We start from the raw sequence: 24,304 nt of genomic DNA on the forward strand, positions 1-24,304 counted from the left end.
TTCTTCAAAGCTAGCTTTCCTCAGAAAACGCCGGATGGCAGCGCTAACCTCATCGGGAAGTAAACGTTACAAAAAAGGACACTTTTTCCACACCAGATTTGTTTGGGGTTAGTGCTCCTTTTCTAATAGGCTGCGTAGGTGTGTAACCGTTATTGAACACAATTTTCCTAGCAAGCTCGGTAGATTCTCGTCCTTCCTCTCTTCCAGTGCAAACGGAGATGGCCGTGCGAAACATATTTCGTACTACCGACCTCTTATGGGGCCGCGTATACGAGTCTGATTGCTATCTGCACGTGGTGTCTCTGCTTTAACTAAACGCAATCAGGCGTTCGAGTGTACGTATTGGGAACGTACGAGTTATATAACCTGCACTGTTATATGACGAAAGATTCCCATACATTGCAAAAAGGTGTTGTCGTCCAGCACATCGCCAAAGCCCATAAAATGAAAGGTAAGCTGCCTGAAGGGAGCATGGAATCTTTGGCAACAACCATTCGAGTTTCGTCACGCTGAACTGCCGAACACTATCGAGCGAACTCCAACAAGCCACTCTATCCATACTTCTGCGATATCTCTGTGTACGATTACAAGAACCTAATGGAGGAATTTGGCTCAACGTCGTCTAGATGCGCCTTTCTACGACTCCGGGATCGCAGAGGACGTAAACTCTGGACCATAAGTGCTCACGCACCTACGGAAACCGCTGAGAACAACAGTAAGGACGCCTTCTATGATGAACACAATGCGTTGATGTCTAAAATACCAAGTCAGCAGGTGGTCATTGTCGGAGTCGACGCAAATGCGAAGATGGGATTCGAACAGCAATCCGATGTGCTAGGAAAATGGAATTATCCAGCGGAGGACAACGGTGACCTTCTGGTCGACTTGTGCGAACACACGGGCCTCATTATCGCTTCCACCTTTAAGAGGAATCATCGACGCCATCAGCTCACGTGGCAGGAGTCAACCCTTTTAACGCCCGAAGAGCAGCGCAAGCGGAAGATGAGGACTCTTAAGCTTCAGCTTGACTACGTTCTGGCGAGGAACATTCCTCAGCCAGATATCCGAAAATCTAGAGCTGTTTGAGACGTCGCGTTCGACTCTGACCACCGTCCGGTTCTCCTCAGCTTCAAGATACGGTTCCACAAGAGAAACTGAGGAGTTCCTCTTCAATCAAAAATCGACATGGCAGGTCTGAAAGACGATGAATGCAGAACAAAATTCCGCCAACGCGTGTCTATTCATGTTGGAGTACGGACCAGGAAGAAGCTTAGCGATGTGAATTCCTTCACAAAGTGCATCCAAGACGCTGCAAAGGAAACGCTCTCGGTTCTGTTGCCGCGGAAGAAGTTTGCCTTCGCATCTGCGGAAACGAAATCCACGTACAATTCTGTATGTGTCGCGCGCAGCGCTGGTGACTTCAACCAGGAAAAGCGTCTTAGAAGGAAGCTGCGTCGTCAACTGCAACAAGACCGCGATAACGAGTGGACGTCAAGAGCGATGAAGTTTGAGAAGGCGTGGGAGGACAAGAACCCGCGGAAAGCCTATGCACTACTAAAACAGTATAGTGGCAAAATGAAAAGATGTTCTCCTGTCCTCAACACTGCCAATGGAGAGGCTGTCGGTGAAGCAACCCTTCCAATTTGGAGGGAACACTTCAAGACCTTGCTGAACCGGCAAGCGCCGTCAGCTCCTGAACTCGGGAATGTTCATAGACCGACATATGCGGTTAACGAGGAGCCACCGACCGAGTCGGAGGTTTTAGTCTGTATTCAAAAAATGAAGAATGGAAAATCTGGTGGAGACGACTGGATTAGCGCAGAAATGCTAAAATATCTTGAGATGACAAAGATCATCATCATTCAATATGGATAGACGAAAGGATATCTGATTCGTGGAGACGTGCTATCATAATTCCCCTCCACAAGAAGTTATCCGTCACGGACCTTAGGAATTATCGAGGAATCTCTTCGCTGTGTGTTATGTACAAGATATTGGAGTGCATTATCCTGGACTGACTCATTAAAAATCGCGAAGAAACAACGCGCGGCAAGTAAGCTGGCTTTCGTTCTGGCCGATCTACGATTGACCAGGTTCTCATCGTCAGAGGAGTGATCGAAATCTGGCAGTGGTATTCGAAGCCAATGCAACTAGCGTTTCTGGACTTTGAAGCCGCGTTCGACTCTCCTCACTGAGGCCGTCTTCTCATCGCGCTCCGCCCCGATGAAGTACCTGGAAAGTTCTTTCGCTTGCTTAATGACATGAATCAACGAACAACTGCTGCAGTTCGAACACCATCCGGATGTACAACACCGTTTGAAGTGGTAACTGGAGTAAGACAAGGGGCAGTGGCAGGACCCTTCCTGTTCAATTTCGCCATCGACGACATTATGCAAAGAACAGTCGACAAGCGTCCTGCCGACGTTGTCTTAGCACCATCAGGGCGCTCCTTGACTAATCTCGAGTACGCCGACGATGTTGTTATATTCGCGGAAAGCAGTACGAAACTTCAACATGTTGTCAACCTTGTATTGAATGTGGCTGCAGTCTATGTCCTACGTCTACGCCCTGATAAATGCAAGCAGATGTGGATCTCTTCGAGACCTCGAACGGAAATCAGGGCGGACGGACAACCGTTAGAATTCGTCGATGAGTTCTGTTACCTGGGCTGTACGCTGAAGAACGTTGAGCAATGATGCGCTAAGGCCACTTCTGCATTTAACTCCTTAACGAAATGCCTATGGTCGACCCCCATCACAAACGAAGTCAAGCTGCGAGTCTTCCTATCCGCAATTGGCCCCATCATGATGAACAGATCGGAGACTTGGGCAGCACCATCAACGGTGATGGAGAAGCTTGATCGCACGGAACGAAAGCTGCTTAGACGGCTACTTGGCTACTTTTGGCCTAGGGTATGCCACAATGAAGATCTTTACGCAGAAATTGATGTGGTATACCGGCGGATGACACGTGGAAGACATCAACATGTTGCACCGCCATCGAAAGTGGCTAAAGTAAATCGTCATCGATTTAGGACACCGGCAGATCGCCTTGTTCAATGACTTCTGAGGAGTTTGCCGGGTTCGAGCTGGAAGAAGCCACCTGGCCGAAAACGGAAGTTCTGGACTGACGTGGTGAAAGAGGACCTGACGGCGCTCGGCGTAGATAGGCAGTTCAGGCGAGACGTAAGGTTTCGCAGAATATGGAATAGCGACGGATGGATTGATTCTGTGCAAGCTCTCGCAGAAGATCGAGAAGGTTGGGCAGAGCTTTGTTCAAGGACGGCACACCTCGGCGAAGATGCGGGTAATCGCGCCAGGCGATGACATCAGCCCGCCGATTAAGTCAAGTAAGTCACCGACCTCTTAACTTGTGTGAGATGATCAGAAAGAAAGTGAACTAGGACATTCTTATTTTTGGGTTCGCGGTACTAATTTGTCCTCTGCGTTCTGTTTGAAATATGCACTTGGAAGTTGAGAAAGGGTAACCATTCTCCTTCAGGCTTATCCCGAGTGAACTTTATATACTTCGACTGCTCACTTAGCACCTTGAAACAGTTGTCCATCTCTGCTTGAGACGAATAGACAACGAAACGGCCGTCGATATATCGACAATAAAGCAATGGTCGTGTTTCCCAAATCGTTAGCTCAATTTTAGCCATAAAAGTAATGGCAAGCGTTGGCGCCAATCGTTGTCCCATGGTAAGATCCCTGATTTTCGCAAAATAGTTGCCTGACCATGTAAAGGCAGTGCATTTGAGACATTCCCTGAGAACAACCATCAACTGCTCGTTAGCCACGAATAAAGGATAGTAACAACCTCGTGTCCGGGTCAATTAAAGAAATCAATTGTTAAAGAATGATTATCATGAAATAAACGATGACAACAAGTATGGTTCTCTAACTAATGATGGATGAGCTATAGGTTTGGATTTGGTCAAATATTACACGATATAGTTTTTTGGAAACAACAGTGAAGTAAGCTCAAAACCATTTGATAAGATGACTTGGAAGATCGTCTAATGTAATGTTGCTACTACCACAAACGGTAATTGTCAACTTGGTCTCCGATAATCTGGGAAGAATCGGAGTAATGAGTGATGCTGCTGATATTACATATATTAATTAATCTTTTAATCCATTGTAAATGGATCTGCTCGCTTCGAAAACCCATTCGCTGGTGTTGATGCACGACAGAACAAAAACATTACTCATTCACGAAGGTTGTTCCTAAGTTAAGAAAAAACTTAAATCATCATTTGTCCGTGTAGGTCTTGCAAGAATACAAACGAGAATATGAGAATAAAAAAGTGCTCACTTCCTTCCGCCTCCTATTTGTCCATGGGCATCAGAACCAAATGCAAAAAGTCGTCCTTCTTGAGAGAGTAGTAGAGTGTGAGAGTCACCACAGAACGCTTCGATAATGTGCATAGCACTCATGCCTTCCAAGAAAAACGGGGTTGATCGAGCTGAAAAACTTTTAGTTGTTGCGTGTCTATCTTTAACTTTCATCAACACTTACGCAAGGTATCTCCTGTACCGAGTTGGCCGTACTCATTTTGACCCCACACATACACGCCGCCACCAGCAGAAATAGCAACACAATGTCGACCACCAGCAATCACTTAACATGAAAAAATAACTTTAAATATAAATTGAAGGAAAGATTGCTAATAACATGCAACTTTCAAAGTGGAATGAATGTCACCATCAAAATGGATTAGGAACGAGAACTTTTTAACATTTTATTTTCCATTCATAAATAAGCATGTAGATGCCTTACCTCTTACAATAGGAACACCAATAAGTTGAGATACAATTTGCGGAGAATGTAGAATAGCACCATCTGCTTGCTCACCCCAAACAGCAACTGCTCCACCTGAATAAACATTATAAGATCGGCTTTTAGAGGGAACTTCTTCAAGACCTTCCTCCCACGAATTAGCTGTAAGTGATAAGTTGAGAAGTTTTTTATGTGCAGATATATAAGGGTAAGAATGAAATGAAACCTGAACGAACTCTCTAGCAGTGCGATACAATGGAGGGGTCCACATGCTACTTGAACAACTTCAGTGAGTTCACCCACACGCCGAAAAATTGAACTATACAAAAGAAGAAATAGAAACGAAGCGATTTAAAGAACCAACTTTGGTGTTTCTTGCCATGAGATATGACGAGGCATTGCAAGTTGACCATGTTCGTTACTTCCCCATGCAAACAAACGGCCATCTTCTGCAACCGATAGCGAGTGTGACCGACCAGCTGCAATCTTCAAACAGAGGATGGTAAAATGCATATAATGTATATTGTGAAAGACTTAGATTGCAAAGAGAGACCCGTACCTGTAGCATTTTTACGCCGCCGCTGAATGAAACGGGATAAATAGTGAAGCTACCGGGTCCTCGACCGCCTCTTCCGAGCTGGCCATCTTCATTTCCACCCACACTCCACATTTTTCCATCTTCAGCTAGTAGAATAGTATGCTTCTCTCCACAAGCTACGCTTACTACAGCCGTACCCGCAGCATTCAGAGGAGCACCAACTAAAGAAGTATTTTAAATCTGTCATTAAATGGAGTTCACCCAAACCTTTGCCTCACCCGGTAATTCAAAAATAAAACATTCAAAAACCTCCTAAGTTCACCTCTCATTTTTGAGGATTACGTGAAGTTCAGCATCAAGTGGTAAATCCCTGAACAACCTTACTTTTTTGTCTTGAACACTGCTACGATGCGGTGGTTATCGGAACTTTATATCTCTCTTTCCAGCTATTTGAAATCTCTACACTTCACTGCATTTATAGAGCTGTTATGTCACTGGTTATAGAAGTATCCAATGACCAGTACTTCCGTTATCATGTTTCTCAGCCAAACTTGAGCTGAGCTAGGCCTATAGTTATCGAATAGGGCAATAATAAGTGAAGAGTGCTAAATTGAAAGGATAACATCATCAGAGAAGTAACGAAGGAGTCGCACAAGTCTCATGGTTCTGCCCGTTTCATATTTGTGGATACAAGAACACCAAAGCTAAATGGCCACCACTTCAACAATGGCATGTCATCCTGGGATCATTAGGAAGGGGCAGGAAATATCAACAAGACTTGGTCACTTAATTCTCTAACAACTGCTACAACTCGTTTGGACCGTTATGAACGCTAATCTCCGGCGCTCTTCTGGTCCAAAGAGTGACAAAAGCGGTAAAGCTCTAAATCAAACAACTGACAAAAAGAGCCCCGGTACCACACGGTGGTATGATAAGACTGCGACGTGTGCGACTGTTTAAAAAATAACGTGTTGCTTACCATTACTTCCGGATCTTAATTCAAGATCTTTTCGGCATGAAAAGTTTGGTAGTAGATGAGCAAGCGAGGCATAGGCGAAGAAAAGAAGTTAACACGTAATGGGTGGCAAATTCATTCACGAAATGTAACTGCTATCTCCCTTGTACAGCAGTTCACAATCGGTGAACTTCTGTTGCTTTCAGTAATGAATCTCTTCAAGATTGATACATTCTGAAGTCCTTCTTTATTCTTTTTTCTTGTAACCGCACCGTCATCCAATTCGAATTATACCAATTCGCCGCCCATGAATCAACCTTGACGACACTTCCAAGATTAACCGTTTCAACATGTTTATTTGCAATAAAGCATGTGTATTTACTTCTGCTGTGGGCAGGCCGAACAGTAAGTCGAAGAATTTCGCGCATCATGTCCTGCGCCTCTCCTGTGAACCGTTATTGGTAGAAATATATATATATATATATAAGCATAGCAATAATAACATAACATAATAATATAATATATAGATTTTAAAAAAATCCGGGAACAAAACTTTGTGTGTGAATAGAAACCACCAAGCGAACACACCAATTTGTTCTGGAAGAGTAACACACGCCGAGCTCCGGCTGCCAATTCCAAGTTGCCCATCTTCTGACAAGCCGCATCCCAACAACTCTCGTCTCATTCCTCTAAACATCGCTCAGTTGAGTTAAATGAAATCAAATAGGGAAATGCTTCACGAAAGAGCTTATTAGCTCAAGAACGCAGCACTACATAGATCTATAAGACTGATGTTTAGCAAGTTTTATTAAACTTATAAATCACTACTTTTGTAATTTGGATCGCTGTGGCCTATCTATGCACTAGAGCATTGTTCTGAAGCGCACGTCCGCCATACTTTCCTGCTCCAATATAAGACTAGTGAAATTAAAACCTTAATATTTGATGCAGATCCCTTCTAAACTACTGACCAATGGTCAGCACCCATTTCAAGTAGAAATAGTGTTCTCTTTAGTGCATTTTCATCCCGTTCCACGTTATTCACAACATAAGATCCTTTTTATTTGGTATTCCCGTCTTAATAATTCTATTTGTTCAAGTGACCAATTAAGGACCATAAACAGCATCAATTTGAAGGGGAAAAGATGCACCTAACATTCGGATACGTTACTCTGAATATCCAACCAAAGTGAATGTTGAGCTTGAGTTGGTAAAATCCATAATCTACTATGTTGGGAAACGAAGCCGTGCCCGTAAGGTTAATGATAGTACGAGGGGAATTCCGCATATTGTTCTTCATACCTATCGGATATGAGCTAAACAGTTAGTCAGAAAAAACAGTTCGTTGTACTTCCGAAGGAGGTTGGTGAAAAAAATCCCCCTGTTGTCATTCCCTTACGACACAAAGCGAACTTATCACGCAGCAGGCTACCTGGCACGACATTCTTTCCTAATACTATATTCGCTTGCCACAATCCGTACCGCCTCATTGTTCATTGAGTAAGGTGTTGTAAACATGAGATCACTGTGAAGCGTTCAGGTACTACAGTCGGATCAAAACGATCTGAAGTTCGGGCCATAACCGCCTGCGCTCGAAATGCCGGGTTTTCTATGCAGGCTTCATGTCTTTTCAGCAACACGACTAATTACAGCCATGACTATTTTCAGACTGAGGAAACGCGGTAATGAGTTCTATGCTAACTATTACGGAAATAGCTGGATTTTCCAAACAGATGTATGCTAGACGGACACAGCTTCATAATTGGATTCATCATTTGCGCTCGTCACTACTGAAACTTCTCCTGTGAGATGCTCAGGACCAACATCGGAATTTGAAAAAATGACTCAATTTTGAACGACAAAAGCGGAAAATATGGTAGCTTATAAGCATCCAATCTACTTTACCTACATTTCTGAATCGTCAGCGCCTCTTATTAGTAATAAGAATGGGATAACTGGAAACTTGAACACAAAAACATGTGAAAATATGGGAAAAAAAGAATCCTGAATTGCTCCGAAGATTATGAAGAACTCCCAACTCTCACACGTTCACACATTTGAATAAAAGATAACAAAGACTTGATGATAACATGAAGACCAAAGGTCATCTGTCAATACTTGATGAAGATAACATCCGGAAACTCTCCTTCATCAAAATTATATTACTTTAATCATAATATAAAACAACATTCAACAAGAAAAGGTCAACATCTTGAATCACAACAACAAACAAAAACGGCCAAATTCAAAATATAACAAAGAGTTCGTAGACAGCTGGGAAGAAACTACCGGACTTCATCAAGTTATTATAATTTCGTTAGATGCATTCACTGTAGATGTTTGAGCAACACTGATCGGAAATTAAGAAAGAACACCTAAGCAAAAGTGAAAGAAAACGTTCATGAGGAGATGAGAATCAGCATTCCACGCAATTATATGCATAGCTTTTTATTGAAGGTCGATCTTGTTATAACCTCCTGGCGCATGGCACAAAAATATGAGGAATGGAGTGGAAACGTGTCAGAGTACGAAATAAGTTCAATAGTGAATGGGTGTTCGATCATCTTTCGAAAAGTTCGAAATGGAAATAGAACACACGGAAATTGGAGAAAATCTATTCTCTATTTTCGCTTTCGTCGTTATCTGAAAGAAAGGTGCCGATATCGTCGCCTTCAACGACGATTGAATCGGATGCCAAGCTTTTGCCTTCATTTCTCTCGAATTCAGCAGCAAGTCGATCAGCTGCGGCCTGAACAAAACAACATGGGTCAAAACGACCTGAACTATGCTGCAATTGCGTAAGAGGTGGCACTCGCAATCCTCATTAGCTCCAACCGGCTGCGGAGCTGAACGCATGTCACATCGCTGCTCTTCGAGCGCAACTGCTCATCCGATTGTACCTCATATCAGATCGTTTTGACCCGAGTGTATGAGTGCATATATAAACATCGAAAAAATTTCACCAACCTTTTGCTTCCGCTTTGATTTCATCATTTGCTCGATTTCAGAGCAATCAACTCCCATCATGCGAAGCATATGGACACGTTCTTCCTTACTCAAGTATGGAGCTACAGTGTGGAATCCAACCTGAAAAGTCATAATAATAAATGGAATAATAAAATATCCAGTTCTCTAGAATAAGAAGTAATGTATGAGATAATGCGAACGACCAACCCATGTGCACACAGGATCGGCGCGATCTGTAAACAGCACAAGACTTCCTGGATTTTGCGCTCTAACGTCATCTTTGCATCGAAGAGATTCTAGAGGGATCATGGTCTCCTCGGTTTTCAAAATTTTCAGCATATCATCTTGATCGATCTTAACCTAAACATGGTCATCGTTCCAGAAGAATCTGATGATAACCGGATATACAGGAGAAGCAATAAGAAAAGAGAAAGGAATGAGAACCAATACTTAAAAGAAATAAAGAGCAGTCAAAAAACTTACCAGCTGTTTCTGCAGGTAGGGGAGCAGGTGACGAATACCTTCTTGCGACAGGCGGAACCTCGTCGTTTCAACTTTTTGTTCGTTGCGACTGAACATCTTCATTCCTGCATTTTGGATTGAAACTGTTGTCATGTTGCGTTTCTGAAAAGAGCAGTCACAATTGTAAAATTCGCAGCTCTTCACTTCTGAACTCCTCACGCTATTATGGAGCATATGGAGTACCTTGGTTCCATCTCATTCACAGCTCTCACTTTCGTCGCTACCACGGATGCGAATGCGACATTATCAAAGTCAGTTTTACTCTTTGCGAGATTGAGACACCGTGAAGGCATTCCGGAAGGTTTTCGAACGCAATATGCCAATTTTTGCCTATCGTTAGGACGATACGAGATGCCCCATTTCAATACCATGCCAAAACAAATCAATTATTAAAGGGACCTCCACTCCACGAATCAGGAGGTGGTAGGGGTTTCGGACGGATAATGACTGTACGGGGTCGTAGATTGTGGGGAAGAGGGAGAGTTCATCACTGCGATTCGTCCGAATTGGTTTCGACGAAGGGGGGGGGGGACAATCTTTACAATTTACGACCCATATAGTCATTATTCGTCCGAAACCCGTACTACCCCAGATTCGTGGAGTGATGCTTCTAGGAATCGATGGTATTTTCATTCTCAGGGACACTGGCGTTCGCAAAGGTGCCCGCTCTCAACGAGTGATAATCCACAGACATCACTCAACTTTTCGATTGTCAAATTGAAGTAAGAGCCAAGATTGTTAACAAACTTTATGACGACTAACGTCTCGGCGTCGTCGCCTTCGTCAGAGCCTGGAAAGTCAGATCATTTGCAATATATCCTCTCAAATGCCTCATCCAGAACAAGTCATCATTCCCTAAGATGTCACATCCAAAATCGAAACCGAAAGAGTCCTAATCGTTTGCTTACCTAAGTAGTCGCGCTGCCGTGATATTAGCGGACCTCCGCGTGATAAAATCGCCCCGCTAGTACTAATTATGATGCGACCCGCATATGACCCCATAGATCAAAACCCGCAAAAGTCTTCATACAGAGCCAGCTCGTTGGTCACGGCTAAGCACTCTTCCTTTCTATTCATTTTTGGACCAGTGTTTATCCAAAATGCCTCCAAAGTTCTGTGAGCCACAATTACTGTTCGTACGATAGGATCGTGGCAGCCATACAGAGAGGAGCATTTTCATGACATTTTCTGCGATGGGTTCCGAGAGGGGTTGCTACGTTTGAATGTTTCATCCCATCTAGATGTTCTTTAATATGAACACAAAGAGGACGCCCTGTTTCGCCAATATATTGTTAGCCACATGTTTTGCACGAAATTAAATAAACTACAATAGAGACCATGCAGTGGCCCGCCTTACCGAATGAGCATATTACACAGTTTGGAGACAGGCAAATGCCATCGTACATTCTGTTTCAGACTAACTGCTTCTTGAGATTTGTGGGAGGTACTTCTACAACTCTCACTTGGTCGTCGAGAGCACACGTAACCAGACTGGTCCATATCACATTACTCAGGCTGTCGGTTTTGAAAGGTAAGCAGAAATTGATCCTTTTCAAGTCATTCACTGTGGCATAATCTCGCTGCCCAATAAGACCTGACCTCCACATGAATGAATGGTACATTATCAATGTAATCATTAGAAGCTGCGATCCGCTGCGCTAGGTTAACCGCATCGATCCGCTTCTGGACATCGGATGTCACCCTTACGGCTGTCCTAAACATGTTCCGAATAACTGATTTCTTAGTCTTCCATGGATGAGCGCAAAGAGGGTGAACTATCACGTTTTTACTGCTAGGTTTTCGAAACCATCGTCTCTTCCACTTACCGTTGGACCACTGTATCTCTACGTTAAGGAATGATAATTCCTCTTCTTTGGATTTTTCCACTCAGGAGACAAGATCTCTCAAGAGCGTTACCTCTGACACAACCAAATAGTTTAACAACAGTAACATCCAACAAGATGCTAAACGCCTCTTGAACTAATTTTCGTTTTCCCTTATAATCGTCGTCACTGCCAAGAGGAACCCATCAAGGGGAATTACACACCTGTTTCCACTGTGAAGGATCGCGTTGAACTCAGGACTTACACTTCATCTAAGAGTGCCACAACTTCTCGAATCCAGAAATGATTTTGGTCTACTCTAGAACGTACAGCACGAGTCAGTCTTTCGACGACTCATTAAAGAGCACATGTGTAACCACTTATGCTAAACGCCAAATGCTCAAAATTAAGACTTTTGCACTTCCAAGAACACCATGCCGCAGTGTTTGCTTTAGGATCCTGCATGCATTCAGTTGAAATGAACTACGGTCAATCTGGGAAGGAAGGAAAGATTTGGGTAAAATCATAATTGTACTCCAGAAGTTCAGGTAACTTGTATATGGGCGTTACTTCACACTGACCACAGATCACAATCCATTGTTCCCATTTTCGGAAACAAGGAAAGAATTTTCGTCTACTGCAAAATTGTCTTTAAAAAAGCCGATGTCCATCAACACAGAGAATATCAAACAAATGGGCGCTTTATCTCGAATCATCATAGTAGTCTCAGCCAAAAGACCAAATACAACCATTTCATAACACAGCTTTTGTGTTGCGATTGGATAGCTGCAATCTAACTGAGGAACTGAGCCCGGTTCCCATTGCATCAGTTGCGCCCCTGCAAGCGGTACAGCTTTCGCAACTGCACCACAAGTCAGTTCGTTTTGATCCACCTGTGGCTGTCGATCAATGCCAAATTCACCGACAACTGCCACTGGTTCTTCATCTAATCCAAAAACTATTTGAACTGCAACGGTAGCATACACACGACTTTGAGTTAATGACTGCTTGACACTGATCCGATATCTACCGCAAATCCGCATTTTAAGACTACTATAAACTTCGAAACACGTTAACAACTGCAAAACAACTGCTTGCTAACATCGAGCCGCATTGAGATATCGAATTTACCTTTACATAATGTATTCTTGCCATTCTGCATGGCTTACCTAGGATAACGAAAGACGAAGCCAGTGAAGGATCAAGTATGCTCATACTTCAACGGTGATTTCACGACACTGGTTCAGCCGAATTATCTGACGGTCATTATTACGTGGGCGTCTACACGAAATGATCCGACGTAGTTCGAATGAGTTCAACACCTTTAACAACCGCAGCCAGAAGGAGGATGTTCAAGCAATGTGCAATTGCACAGCAAATCTAACGGATAAAGTGGATAACGTATTACGTAGTTATACGACTTTTGCCGTGGAACAAGTCAAAAGCCGACAGTAAGCGAACCGCACAATTTCGCAATCTGCCCACCCATCGCCATCCCCGTCTAGGCCGAATAATCTGTCACCTGTCAAGAATGTAATGGGATGCCGATACAAATCGTAGTAGACCTGAACAATCCACTTGTCCAAAAAAGCGCACTATCAGATGATGTATAAGATGTATCCAACTTTATGGTTCATACGTTATCATATTGCATATCGTCGCTATCTATTCCAAGGACGATCCTTTATGAAAGACTACCAGAGATCGTCATACTACAAATAAGAAACCCAAACATACTTTGTGAAGAACTACTATGAACTCCCCACATTGACCAAGTGCAGCTCGGCAATCGCCAAGCAGTTGATGGTAATATTCTTCCGCTTTTCCAACTTCCGAACCAAAAACACGTTCCACCTTCGGCAGCAATTTCGTTTCCTACCGATCATCCATCAAGGATCCGCGCAATTCGGATCCGACTTTCCTGCTTCGTCTAAACACGGATGTAGCAAAGAAGAAACCTATCATAACTTAAGCAGGAGGGGCAGACCTCTACATTCTATAGTAGCCCATAATTTTTGACCGTAGCGTTCTAGAAACCCGACTCCCAACTATGTGTAAGCGGTCTGGTCTATCTAGTCTATAAATTCTTTGTATATGTGCAAGAAAGTCCGTTCATTGCTATCCTCTACCATTCCGGTTTTTCAGTAACTTGCATATTCAAACTTTTCAATAACATTCAATAACCGCCTTTTCACTTACTGCTGTCCACCAGTCATGGTAAGAAAGATGTTATCAAGCCGCAGTTCACTTTACACAGCTTCTGAAGCAATCTGCAGTGCTTTCAGCAAGATTCTGCAAGCGCTGGCGGAAAAAGCGCAAAATTTCACATTCCCAACCTTGAACATGAGTTGCTCTTTTGAACTGAAATCTCTAAAGCTACCCTGTATTATCAGAACTCATGTGTGAGTCCCGATTTTCCCAAGAATTCTGATTATTTGAAGCTATTTGTCAAGAAAGTTGACACGACCCACGAGAAGCTCTATTTGCACACCTGCTGTGAAGCGAATGAAATCCAATCGGCCGGTAATTGTCTCCGTTCTGAATAGGTTCATAGGTCCCTTCATAATTTTTGCAACAGAAACAAGAATTCTTTGTATTTTTCGCACTAATTTTTTTCAAAGTATTTCCAAGACACTTCAGCACTTATTTGCTGTTGGTGTACCCTGTGGGTGTTGAAACTCACAACGAAATCCTTGACAGCACTGTTTGCATAGAACAATTGTCGACAGTTGACGTCGTGCTCTGCAAGACGTCGGCTGAACAGATTCTCGTATTCGAAATCATCCAAAATGCCGTAGTGGTTCCTGAAATTGCACTCTCTCAATAATTAAAATATTAGAACAATAAAACATTCAGAAAAAAAAGGTTACGAAAGCAAAGGACGCGAATTAACCTTCGCATAGTCATTAAGACTACTCACCACATCCCGCAACTTCAAAAGAAGATCCCTCCCAAACCCTCACAAATCTCGAAACGATTATTTGAGGCGCAAAGCGGAATATACGGCATTACTTCCACAAAAAAAAATCATTACTTCTTGAAAAAAAGAAAAAGAGGAAAAGGAGTTCTAATCTTTTGCTGGTTGCTCCGGACAATACTTTAAAAATGGAAGGAAGATATGTAAAATTCCACTGTGATCAAAATCAGAAAATAGTTTAGAGAAGTACAAAATATGTGCTAAAGTTGGAAAAGTACGAGAACTGTTGAATATATGTTGCATTTGCGTTTGTAATAATAAAAAAGGAGATAAATTTTCCTTTTCAGTTCCTGCCAATCGCGCAATGTCTTCAGTGTAGCATACGTTTGTGCCGTTCGTATTTAGTTCTCATATCACTCGCAAAAAAAAGCAGAACAGTGAGTTGCTTAAACATATGCAGGAGACTGCTCTATTTCTCAAACAAATCCTAGATCCTTGCAAGTATAAATAGACAAAACTGGTGGAAACCCACAGCGGTAGTATTCAAAACCAAAATGAGCAAAGGAGCACCTGAGCCAGACAAGACCTCTGTGTCTGAGTTATTAGAAAAAGGATGCATTCCTTTACTTAATTTTTTTGAGATTGCAGATTGAACTACATCAAAAAATTGCATGATTTTCCTTTAGAAAGAAAATTTAAAAAAGTTGAGTGGTTCTTATGAGTTGTAGTCTGAGGAAAAATAATGAATTAACACTCCACAGCTCTGCTCAATAGAAAAAGAGAAACATCTTCCAAAAATCCCAATAATAGCCAATGAATGAATTCATTGACATCATCACTTACTTTATATCGAACCATCGTTCGTCATCCTTCTTCAAGAAAGTAAACGGTTCATCCTTGAACATCTTTTGCTTCCTATGCGCAGGCGCACTGAAAAGACGATAACTAAACTTATAAATAATAACAGAGGAAAAACAGTATGCTTAACCCTGCTGCCACAATGTTATCAAAGTTCCCTTCAGCAACTTTATCGATCAGTGCTACAAAAAACCCGCCAGTGTCTTGGTGATGAGGAACAATACGCATGCTGAAAAAAAAATCTGTGAAAATGTAACCATACACTGGCATTTTCCAGCATCTAATTTCTTGCTCAAGAAAGGGAGCGAGAACTCCTATATTCAACCGCGATAAAACCCTCATGAAATACTTTAAAACATAATCCGCCAGTCGTTTTTTTTTTTTGTAATCTTCAGAAAAGTTGAATCGCAGTAGTCAAAAGTGCTTCAAGATATCCACCAATAATCCAAGTGAAGGGATTTTGCTTCTTCTTCTGATGGGGGAAAACATGAGTTACAGATCAATTTCTGCAGAAATCCCGACACATCTTGTGGTTTATCATACACGTTCATGTCACGATCGAAAACCTGCAAAGAGACAACAGCAAAATTTGAGAATCTTTGCAGCAAAAAATACTGATACCTTCCACGACGAAACTCCACGAAGAGCCTTAAGCTTAGGAAGAAGGGAATGCGCGTCACATAACCGAAGTGCTCCGCCAGAAGTTCGAATAAGCTGCGCAACAACAGCTTCGTCTTCTATTGGATTCATAGAGCAGGTCGAATAGACCATACGACCGCCCACCTTCAACAGCATAGCCCCTCTATAATCCACAATAATCATATTCCCGAAATATCCAAAGAAAATCAGAAAATGTATACTTCTGAGCGATAGAAAGCTGCATACGGTGTAACCCAAGCGCATCCTGGGGCGTCCACTTCATCCAGATCTCTGGATTCTTCCGGAGTGTACCGTCTCCGCTGCAGATTACATCACAAAGTATACGATCGAACTTCAATGCTTCATCGTTCTAAAAGGGTTTATTTATTATTATCGACAAGCACAAAATGGATTAGTGTACAGTGACGGTTGATCTACCTAAACACACAACTTATCACACGATTAATTAAAGCTGGACCGTAATGACAGCAGTTCTAAGAACATCATAATTTCGATCGAAACTCTTGCTGAAATATGCTCAGACAGATCTGAAGTGGGCAATCGAGGTTCGAAAGAGGCGAAGACGAACTAGATGAAATTTTGTGTGATTCTCGAATAAATAAGTTTACATATTGAAATTTTCATAGTAAAAAAATTCGCGCTAGAGCAGCTATGCCAAAATGTAACCGTGGTGAAATTCTCCAACGATAATATAAAATAACAAACACAACAAAAATCGTGACAAGGGGCATATTATGGAATACATTATTTGTTATCTGTGCTGAAACTGGCGGCCCTGTCTTTTGAAGAAACATTTCGAAAGCTAAGTATTCCCATTGTGCCAGCAAGCATTGTGTTTCCCACACTCCAGTAAACCATCAACGTGTCTTGAAGTCACTATGAGAAGTAAATTGGAAGCATTCTGGACTTCTAGAAATCTGACTAGAAATCTGAACATAAACAGCAAGGAGTGCTTCATGATCACAAGTAATATTCTGCCTTTCGTTTTGTTCTATAAGCTGCACAGTGCACCTGATGCCTGGTCACCGTCTAGCGTACACATCAGCGTGAGTGCATTTATCTCCTGCAGAACAGAAGGGGTAACGGAAAGCTAGTCTAGGCTAGCGCATTACCTTCAGAAATACAATATAGGCGATTGTCAGTGTTCAGAAACATCTCAGTTTTTTTTTTTTTTTGATAAACTTAGGCGGAATAGATACGGGGACAAACTTCCCATTTCAGATATAAAATTGAAAGTCAGACGAGGTTATAAAAGTTTTGTATTTGAACAAAAGGATTACTAAAAAAAAACATGGCTCTAAACACATAGTTGCCGGTACGGACTATTGACGCGCTCACATGTTTGTTGAGCTATGCAGCATGAAAAAGTAAAACACAAAATTCGCAAAAGAAAATGATTCTGGTAAAGAAAAAGTTGGGTCGAAAGTTGGGCAGGCTATAGTATCGGAGTTTTCGAGGTAGAAAAAACATTGTCTTCACGAAAAATTGGAGGAAAAATAACCGGAATTGATCTGACTCGAATGTTTGGAGCACTTATTGCATTGTGTCGGTGTCTTGTACAATATTTTTCTCCAAGAATAAACCTAGAGGAAGCTTATAGTCGATAACAACGCACCATCCCTTTCAAGACTGGCATTCTGGCTGCATCTTCACAAATGACTGCACAGCAAGCCGTATGAAAACGTTTCAAAGTCTGATGAATCAGCATGTAACACCGTTTTTTGTCCACATCATTAGCTATCAGCATACCACCTTAAAAGCGGTTACATTAACCAAGATAGTTTTCAAAGTATTTTGCACATTAAATAAAAGAAGTATTTTGGACCCACTTGGACTGTTAGTTGTTTCGTGCATCATTTCTATCAACTGTGCTGTTTTGCTACCGGGAGCCGCACACATGTCCAGGACAAGATGATTTGATGAAGGATTAAGAAGAAGTGGTGGAATCATACTCACAGCTTCCTGACGTGATATGTGGCCAATCTCTGCTTCAGTAACCTATACAAAGAACAAAGCTGCACCAGAATTAAGTACTGAATAATTAAAAGTGTTAAAAAGGAATCACCAGAAAATTATGAAGGTGAGCCAAGATAGGATGACTCCTTACTGCTGTTCTAGTCATCTTTGTTTGGTATGCACCTGGATACCTAGAAATGTGAAACTGCTTGGTAAAACGAGAATTCAAGAGTACAGAATATGTATTTGGAATGAAGATAATAAATTACCACGGTAAAGGTTTTGGTTCGTAGACATCTGAATCCTCCGACTTCGAAATTGGCACGAAGAACTTTGTTTCCATCTCCTGCATTAATTTGTCCCGATCCCTAATTACATTCTTTCAGTCGCTCGAATTTTAAAGTAAAAAGTGAATTACTTGTGACATCCTTGCACGCGAAAAGACACAGGCAAGTCAGTCCGTAGAGTTTCACAGAACGCATCCCACTCCTCTTCTGGAAAGAGATTCTGTGCTTTGTAAAAGCTCCAGTACTTCTCATTCTCTTTCACAATATCCTTGTACGGTTTATGCTAAAATATCCGTTACATGAGATATCTTATTCGAAAATGATGAACAGAAGGTGTACGTAGATTAACCTACGTTCTTCCACTCATCACGTGAGTCTCCCTTGCCATCACATCCTTCCTTGGAAGTCATACCTAGCCGTTTCCGCTTCTTTTGAAATTTTCGACCCATCTTAATGTAATGTTTACGTTTATGTACGATTCTACATGAACTGGTGGAAGAAATAAAGGAGTTGAAACTTCAAAGATTTCAAGCATTGCCAAAATAGACGTTTATTGGTCGTTGAACACAAGCTCAACGGGCGACGAAAAATCATAACAGGTATTGACACTGCTTAAGAACAACAATTATCCATTGACCATATGAGACGAAGTAACGCGCGAGCGAAATATGAAAATGTGAAGCAACAACTCAGACCGGCGTACATCCACCAAGACAAGAAAGAAAGTAAACAGAAACAGGCAAGCTGGAAATAACTACGCGAAGGAAAATACATGACAAACGGAAATGTGAGGAAATACATGAGTTCGTCCCTATTCACGTATTTCTAACAAATCTGCTTTATAGCTAGAAAGAAGTAAAACAATACTGAAGTATACAATAAAATGCCAAGTATGAACATTTCCATCTGAAGAGGGCGAGTTCCATGTCATGTTAGTCACCTGCGCCACGAATCCGGTCGAAAAAGCGTCTGATGGCCGCACAGTTCAGGTCTTTGCCGATGCGCTACCAAATCATCGCTCGCTCAGTAAACATCGAGTAGAAACTGGCCGATCAGCGAGGACTTCATAGCCTATCACCGCTGATCCGTAGCGATCCCACAACAGCTGTAAAAACTACTACTAATCTATTGACTGAACAACAAATATTGTTTGAATGCGAATTGATAAGACCAAGAACAAAAAGTGCTGAAGGAGAGCGTGCTGAGACAAATAGGCTGGTTCTCATAGTTAAACAGTGGCTATGCAGCCGAAGTGCGTTGTCTATATTTGACAGATAAAAGATTTAATTTCGCCTAATAAACTAACTCTCAATAAATGAGAGTGAGTATATATTCAAGGCAGAGAAAAGGCGAAGAAGGTTTAAAGTATTCTGTAGTAGTATAGGGTTAACGTTATTACAACGTGCGTCCGAACCAAGTCCTAGTCATAGAGGCGATAGTCGGAGCCGGTAGTCCGACCCCCTTCACTTTTGCATTTTCGAAGAAGGGACCCATTTCACTTCTGGGTGGCTGTTGAAAGGACCTTCTTCACTTTGGGATGGTTGGCGAAGGGATCCTATTATAGTTTAGCTGCAGCCCGTAAGCTAAACGTTTTCACCTGTGGAGGGTTCGGCTCCTATCTATCGCACCTGTGCTCCTAGTCAGGTCACTACAGAAACAGAAACTTCAAAAAATGTTCCTTTCCTACACATCATTTAAAGAAAAGACAAAGTGGAAGGTTTGCAATGAAAAAGAAGTAGGAAGAAAAAAAGTAAGAAAAAATAAGAGATTTAAAGAAGTTTAAATCCGAACTAACACCATAGGCAGAACGAAGCTCGTGTGTTCAGAAAGCAGAACAACATAGGGCTGTGTTGCTCACTCAAAAATCAAAGCTGCGTGCAATAGTGCAGAAATTGAACGAGCAAAAGGTTCATGCACCACTGAGGTCATGATACACAACAAATTGAACCTTGAAAATCAATCCTTACCGTTAGATGGCTATCCACAATCTCAAGGTCCTTGTGAGAGCAGTAAATTGGCCATATCGTTTTCGATATCTTGACTGAAAGCCATATGTCGGTAGTCATCTTGTTGGGAAACTGCTGTCACTGGACGCTGTGACTGCATCGACATCGATCCCACATTTTGTGATTGCGACTGCGTCCATCCTGATATAGAGACATCTCCATACGCATCGACTCCAATAAGCGGATCTTGAGACGCCTGAACAAAAAAGCTCGAGAGTGCCACAGTCAGTACGCAGTAGACGCACGCGAAAACCGATGCAAAGAGAAGTAACCAGACCTGAGACGCATACATTCCTCCATAATCATTCTGCGATTGGCCCACTCGCATAGAAGAAGTACCCACTGACTGAGGAGTAGGAGGCCAAGCAGGTGCATTCCGTCGCCCGGGGGGAAACCCTTAAAAAACGAATGGAAAGAGAGTAAACAGGTGGAACAAGGTTTATAGGAAGCCTACGTTGCTGCGGAGGCTGTTGAGGAAATGGGGGAGGAGGGAACATCTGCAACATATGCAAAGGAACAGGTAAATTAGCAGCGTGTCGAAGGGAATGAGCAGAAATTGCAGAATGAGGATCCATCGGCGGCACATCTCTTCCATAACCACCACGATACTCACGTAGCGTGTAAGTAGTTCGCTGGATACCATATCGATCAGTCTAAAAAACAAAATGCAAATATTTCGATGAATCAAAGCGATCACGTGGCATAAGCATTACCGGATACGCCGGATTTGAACGCTGTGGTTTCGGTTTTGGTAAGGTGATTTGAACTGATTTCAAGTTATTGATAGGACCCTCGACGATCACATTTTTTTGGTTGAAAGTAGTTAGTAGATCATTCCATAACGGCTGACGAGCCAAGACCTAAAGGAAAATCCTTAAAATGAATGAACGTAAAAAAACGAATAATTTCTGAAGAGATTAGATGGTGCTTTATATTCGATGTTTTGCACATTGAAATACTTGAGTTCTCCACAGTGAAGCATTTACGAGCTAACAAATGAAGAAGCAGAATCCAAAATTAATGCTATGAATGATTGATTCATAAATATTGTGTATAGAACCAAAGACTGCGGGCAATCTTGGTATGCCCTCTAAATGTCCAATTGCTTTTCAGATTACTACAGCCTTAAATACTTCTTGTTGGTGCTCCTCGTACGTCGCTAAATAGCAAAGATCATATTTACATAACAAAAACGCAAAGCAAGGCTCTTTTCTTGGACATCAAAGTCGGGTAAATATAAATACGATAGAATGCAGTGGGCCATTCCAAAATGAAAATGAAGGCCCATCTCCTTTTCACAAAGGACCTATTTTTTCAGAGCTTTCCTTTCTTTCTTTCTTGAAAAGACCACGCAGACCAAGTCGTCACGATGAACATATCATCGATTATTACTTGAAGTGGAGCCGGGTATACAAATCCGATTACTTGCACGTGTTAATGATACTGATACTGCTTTCACTAGACGGTATCAGGTTTGAGTATATGCCTTGGGAGCGTACGAGCTTTAGCTAACTCAAACTGCTATATGCCGAAAGTTCCCCAAATATAAAAAAAAAGTATCATCATCCAGGAAAGTGTCAAAATAGATCAAAATATGTCCTGATAGGTCAAATGAATGAATGAGGGGAGCTTGGAATGTTTGGCGATAAACAACACTTCAAACGAAAGAACAACAGAGCCAAACGTTCAGTACCGGGCGCAAATGGTGCTTTCGAAGAAACCATGTTTCTTGCGCTTTTCTGCGAGACTCTTATGAATGTACTATACGCTAGTCAGTAATGAGCGGGTTTTCGCCAATAATACGGTGTAGCATCAGGTACAATATGGTCTGCGATGAATAACGTAAGAAATAAAGACATCGGAGTGCATTTCGGTTTTCGATTTAAAGGCAGCATGCCAAAATCGACGACGATGATATCCCTCCCCTAAAAGATGGAGTTAGAGGTGTAGATTACGAACATGAGCGCACCATTTCCTAAAAAACGACGATGCAACCGGCCAGGAGGAGGTGGCACCATTGATTGTCTGCTGCCCGCAGACGCGTATGCCTGGCTCGCATACGTGACATGTTGTTAGAGGTTTCGTAGGAAAATTCGGTCGACAACGCCGTTTTCTGCCGCTTTTTAGGACAATTAAGGGGAACAGTAGTGGTCAAAAAAGTTTAGAACCTTAAGATCGCTGAGGAGAAAAAATTGAGTTTTCAAAAAGAGACAAAAAGCATTACCTTTGCATTCCCGATGATAATCAATCCATACTTCGCCCTAGTCAGAGCCACATTTAATCTACGCGGATCATTGAGAAAACCTATCCCAGAGTGATCATTTGACCTCACACATGTGACAATAATGAGGTCTTTCTCGCGGCCCTAAAACATGCATTAAGAGCGCAGTTAAGCTTACCTTCCTTAAAAATCAAATTTAAACCTGAAAAGCATCGACATTTGCTATTTCCATATTCTCGTAGAGTTTACTATTGAGTGTGCCCTGCGTGTGCATGTACTGTACTATATAGGATCGCTGACCTTCATACGGTGTTATTATACCAATTTGCTCAGGGCGCATACCACCTCTGCAAAAGCACTAACTCATGATACGAAAAAACAAAAGACTAACATTTGCGAGACCTTATTAATTTGCTTGCAAGCTTCTCGACATTCGCCGCTTCAGTCCTATTGAGGAAAGATGTCCCACTAGCACTCATTTCCTCTTGGCCATAACATGACCAAAAGATCATTGGACGACCGGGAACAGGCCACTCCCAATCTACACCTCGAAGCTGACGTTCGGCTGAAAAAAAAATCGTAAAGTGAGAAACGACGGAAAAAAAATAAGAAGAACTGAAGTAGTACTGAAAGAGTACACTAGCACATAAATTACTAATACACTTTAGAGCGGACTAACTCTGAGTAACGCCATTCTGGAGACTGCCTTCGTAGAAGACATTACTTGGAAAAGAGGACAACTCCGGATGCATACGATATTGAACCTTAAAACATTAGCTGTTTTCTACGTTTACGATACAGGAGTAATTAAATTCTAAATGTTTCGTCACATAATGTTGATGGAAAATGACATCACAGCCAGACAAAAAAAAAAACACCTGGAGGCGGATAGGACGATTTCCAAGAAGAACCAAACGCTCGAACAAGGACTGAGACAAGCCCGCTTTAGAAGCCTGAACAAATGAGATTGTCGAAGAATTAAATATAATAAAATAAAAGTGAAGTCAGAGTAATACAAACTTTACCTTCTTACACAAAATGACTGGTCCTAACTGACAGTGATCCCCTACCAGAATCAGTTGTCGAACACCGCGTACTATCGAGACCAAAACCTCAGGCTCTGTTGCTTGGGTAGATTCATCAACCAATACACATCTTAAAGTACTAGCTTCAAGAAAAAAAACAAACATACACTGGACGACGTTGGATAGGAAATTCGTACTTGATTTTAATTCTAGAGAGGCGTGCATCTGCAGCTGAGGAGCATGTGCAACAGATAACGTCCGCGGCAGCTAGCAGTTTGTGCTCACTCATTTTCTTCAAATTTATGTAACGTTCTTGATCCGCGGCAGACAATTCGCCAATTTCCTCCTGCAGCAAAAAAAAAAAGAATTAAGCAGAACCGTTCCAGAAAGCAATTCCTCTTCCAGGAAGAAGACTTGCCTTTAATTGCTGTAATTTCTGCAATTCGGCAGACTCTTTGAGAGCTTTCAGCTGAGCATGAAGAGCTAAGAACTCAACATTTGTGTCGAGGGCTTCTCTTGACTTCGCATAAAGACGCACGACCTGAAGGAATAATGAAGGTCAGAAAAACCTAGTAAAGCGAAATTTTTGCACCTTCAGTCCTGTGCGATGGATTTTTTCCGCAAGTTGATCCACGGCAATATTGGACGGAGAACACACCAATACCTGACCTTGTGTTTGTTGCACAAGGTGGTAAACAATAGTGGCCGAAGTGACTGTCTAAAGAGGTCAAAACAAAATTTCGAGAAGGACTATGTTCAATGCGTTAAGGAACTCCTTCCAGAAAAT

The 24,304-nt window shown here is 42.0% G+C and overlaps 6 protein-coding genes across 10 annotated transcripts in view; 4 read left to right on the top strand and 2 right to left on the bottom strand.

Moving 5' to 3' along the window:
• Nucleotides 1-597: 597 nt before the first annotated feature.
• On the top strand, nucleotides 598-1,086 carry RB195_006546 (uncharacterized protein; the record flags this gene model as incomplete). Its single annotated transcript, XM_064179698.1, has 1 exon — nucleotides 598-1,086. One exon carries the CDS (start codon nucleotides 598-600, stop codon nucleotides 1,084-1,086), a length of 489 nt encoding a protein of 162 aa, XP_064036633.1.
• Nucleotides 1,087-1,185: 99 nt separating this feature from the next.
• RB195_006547 (uncharacterized protein) lies at nucleotides 1,186-1,875 on the top strand (the record flags this gene model as incomplete). The annotated part of the gene is made up of 1 exon (XM_064179699.1): nucleotides 1,186-1,875. One exon carries the CDS (start codon nucleotides 1,186-1,188, stop codon nucleotides 1,873-1,875), a length of 690 nt encoding a protein of 229 aa, XP_064036634.1.
• A 386-nt stretch (nucleotides 1,876-2,261) lies between these two features.
• RB195_006548 (uncharacterized protein) lies at nucleotides 2,262-2,696 on the top strand (the record flags this gene model as incomplete). The annotated part of the gene is made up of 1 exon (XM_064179700.1): nucleotides 2,262-2,696. The coding sequence occupies one exon, from the start codon at nucleotides 2,262-2,264 to the stop codon at nucleotides 2,694-2,696; it is 435 nt and encodes a 144-aa protein (XP_064036635.1).
• A 108-nt stretch (nucleotides 2,697-2,804) lies between these two features.
• Nucleotides 2,805-3,062, top strand: RB195_006549 (uncharacterized protein; the record flags this gene model as incomplete). The annotated part of the gene is made up of 1 exon (XM_064179701.1): nucleotides 2,805-3,062. The coding sequence occupies one exon, from the start codon at nucleotides 2,805-2,807 to the stop codon at nucleotides 3,060-3,062; it is 258 nt and encodes an 85-aa protein (XP_064036636.1).
• A 368-nt stretch (nucleotides 3,063-3,430) lies between these two features.
• Nucleotides 3,431-7,575, bottom strand: RB195_006550 (uncharacterized protein; the record flags this gene model as incomplete). Of its 2 annotated transcripts, XM_064179702.1 has the most annotated exons (9): nucleotides 3,431-3,767; nucleotides 4,318-4,468; nucleotides 4,522-4,623; nucleotides 4,783-4,878; nucleotides 5,019-5,101; nucleotides 5,147-5,268; nucleotides 5,342-5,541; nucleotides 6,864-6,964; nucleotides 7,427-7,575. In XM_064179702.1, 9 exons carry the CDS (start codon nucleotides 7,573-7,575, stop codon nucleotides 3,431-3,433), a joined length of 1,341 nt encoding a protein of 446 aa, XP_064036637.1. The 2 variants fall into 2 exon arrangements, with proteins under 2 accessions (XP_064036637.1, XP_064036638.1); XM_064179703.1 differs by lacking the exons at nucleotides 3,431-3,767; nucleotides 7,427-7,575 and having other exon boundaries at nucleotides 4,314-4,468; nucleotides 6,864-6,960.
• Nucleotides 7,576-8,889: 1,314 nt separating this feature from the next.
• Nucleotides 8,890-24,304, bottom strand: part of RB195_006551 (uncharacterized protein) — a gene marked incomplete at both ends in the record, with an annotated part of 35,218 nt that continues 19,803 nt past the window's right edge. Inside the window, 32 exons of one of the 4 annotated variants that reach the window (XM_064179708.1) lie at nucleotides 8,890-9,024; nucleotides 9,243-9,362; nucleotides 9,450-9,602; nucleotides 9,726-9,866; nucleotides 14,271-14,391; nucleotides 15,348-15,434; nucleotides 15,493-15,591; nucleotides 15,801-15,928; nucleotides 15,984-16,164; nucleotides 16,223-16,371; nucleotides 17,638-17,774; nucleotides 17,852-18,020; nucleotides 18,088-18,169; nucleotides 18,248-18,346; nucleotides 18,397-18,548; nucleotides 18,619-18,714; nucleotides 19,206-19,234; nucleotides 19,298-19,370; nucleotides 20,233-20,306; nucleotides 20,359-20,467; nucleotides 20,549-20,667; nucleotides 20,726-20,924; nucleotides 20,985-21,131; nucleotides 22,496-22,636; nucleotides 22,695-22,839; nucleotides 22,895-23,057; nucleotides 23,172-23,256; nucleotides 23,371-23,445; nucleotides 23,518-23,647; nucleotides 23,715-23,863; nucleotides 23,936-24,058; nucleotides 24,110-24,235. In XM_064179708.1, the coding sequence (XP_064036639.1) occupies nucleotides 8,890-9,024; nucleotides 9,243-9,362; nucleotides 9,450-9,602; nucleotides 9,726-9,866; nucleotides 14,271-14,391; nucleotides 15,348-15,434; nucleotides 15,493-15,591; nucleotides 15,801-15,928; nucleotides 15,984-16,164; nucleotides 16,223-16,371; nucleotides 17,638-17,774; nucleotides 17,852-18,020; nucleotides 18,088-18,169; nucleotides 18,248-18,346; nucleotides 18,397-18,548; nucleotides 18,619-18,714; nucleotides 19,206-19,234; nucleotides 19,298-19,370; nucleotides 20,233-20,306; nucleotides 20,359-20,467; nucleotides 20,549-20,667; nucleotides 20,726-20,924; nucleotides 20,985-21,131; nucleotides 22,496-22,636; nucleotides 22,695-22,839; nucleotides 22,895-23,057; nucleotides 23,172-23,256; nucleotides 23,371-23,445; nucleotides 23,518-23,647; nucleotides 23,715-23,863; nucleotides 23,936-24,058; nucleotides 24,110-24,235 (3,936 nt within the window). Of the gene's footprint in view, nucleotides 9,025-9,242; nucleotides 9,363-9,449; nucleotides 9,603-9,725; nucleotides 9,867-9,976; nucleotides 10,136-12,174; nucleotides 12,641-14,078; nucleotides 14,126-14,270; nucleotides 14,392-15,347; nucleotides 15,435-15,492; nucleotides 15,592-15,800; nucleotides 15,929-15,983; nucleotides 16,165-16,222; nucleotides 16,372-17,637; nucleotides 17,775-17,851; nucleotides 18,021-18,087; nucleotides 18,170-18,247; nucleotides 18,347-18,396; nucleotides 18,549-18,618; nucleotides 18,715-19,205; nucleotides 19,235-19,297; nucleotides 19,371-20,232; nucleotides 20,468-20,548; nucleotides 20,668-20,725; nucleotides 20,925-20,984; nucleotides 21,132-22,495; nucleotides 22,637-22,694; nucleotides 22,840-22,894; nucleotides 23,058-23,171; nucleotides 23,257-23,370; nucleotides 23,446-23,517; nucleotides 23,648-23,714; nucleotides 23,864-23,935; nucleotides 24,059-24,109; nucleotides 24,236-24,304 lie in introns of those variants that run through there. The other 3 variants (XM_064179705.1, XM_064179706.1, XM_064179704.1) reach the window with 3 other exon arrangements.

Source organism: Necator americanus, chromosome I, assembly GCF_031761385.1.
Source record: "Necator americanus strain Aroian chromosome I, whole genome shotgun sequence".
NCBI classification, from domain to species: Eukaryota; Metazoa; Nematoda; class Chromadorea; order Rhabditida; family Ancylostomatidae; genus Necator; species Necator americanus.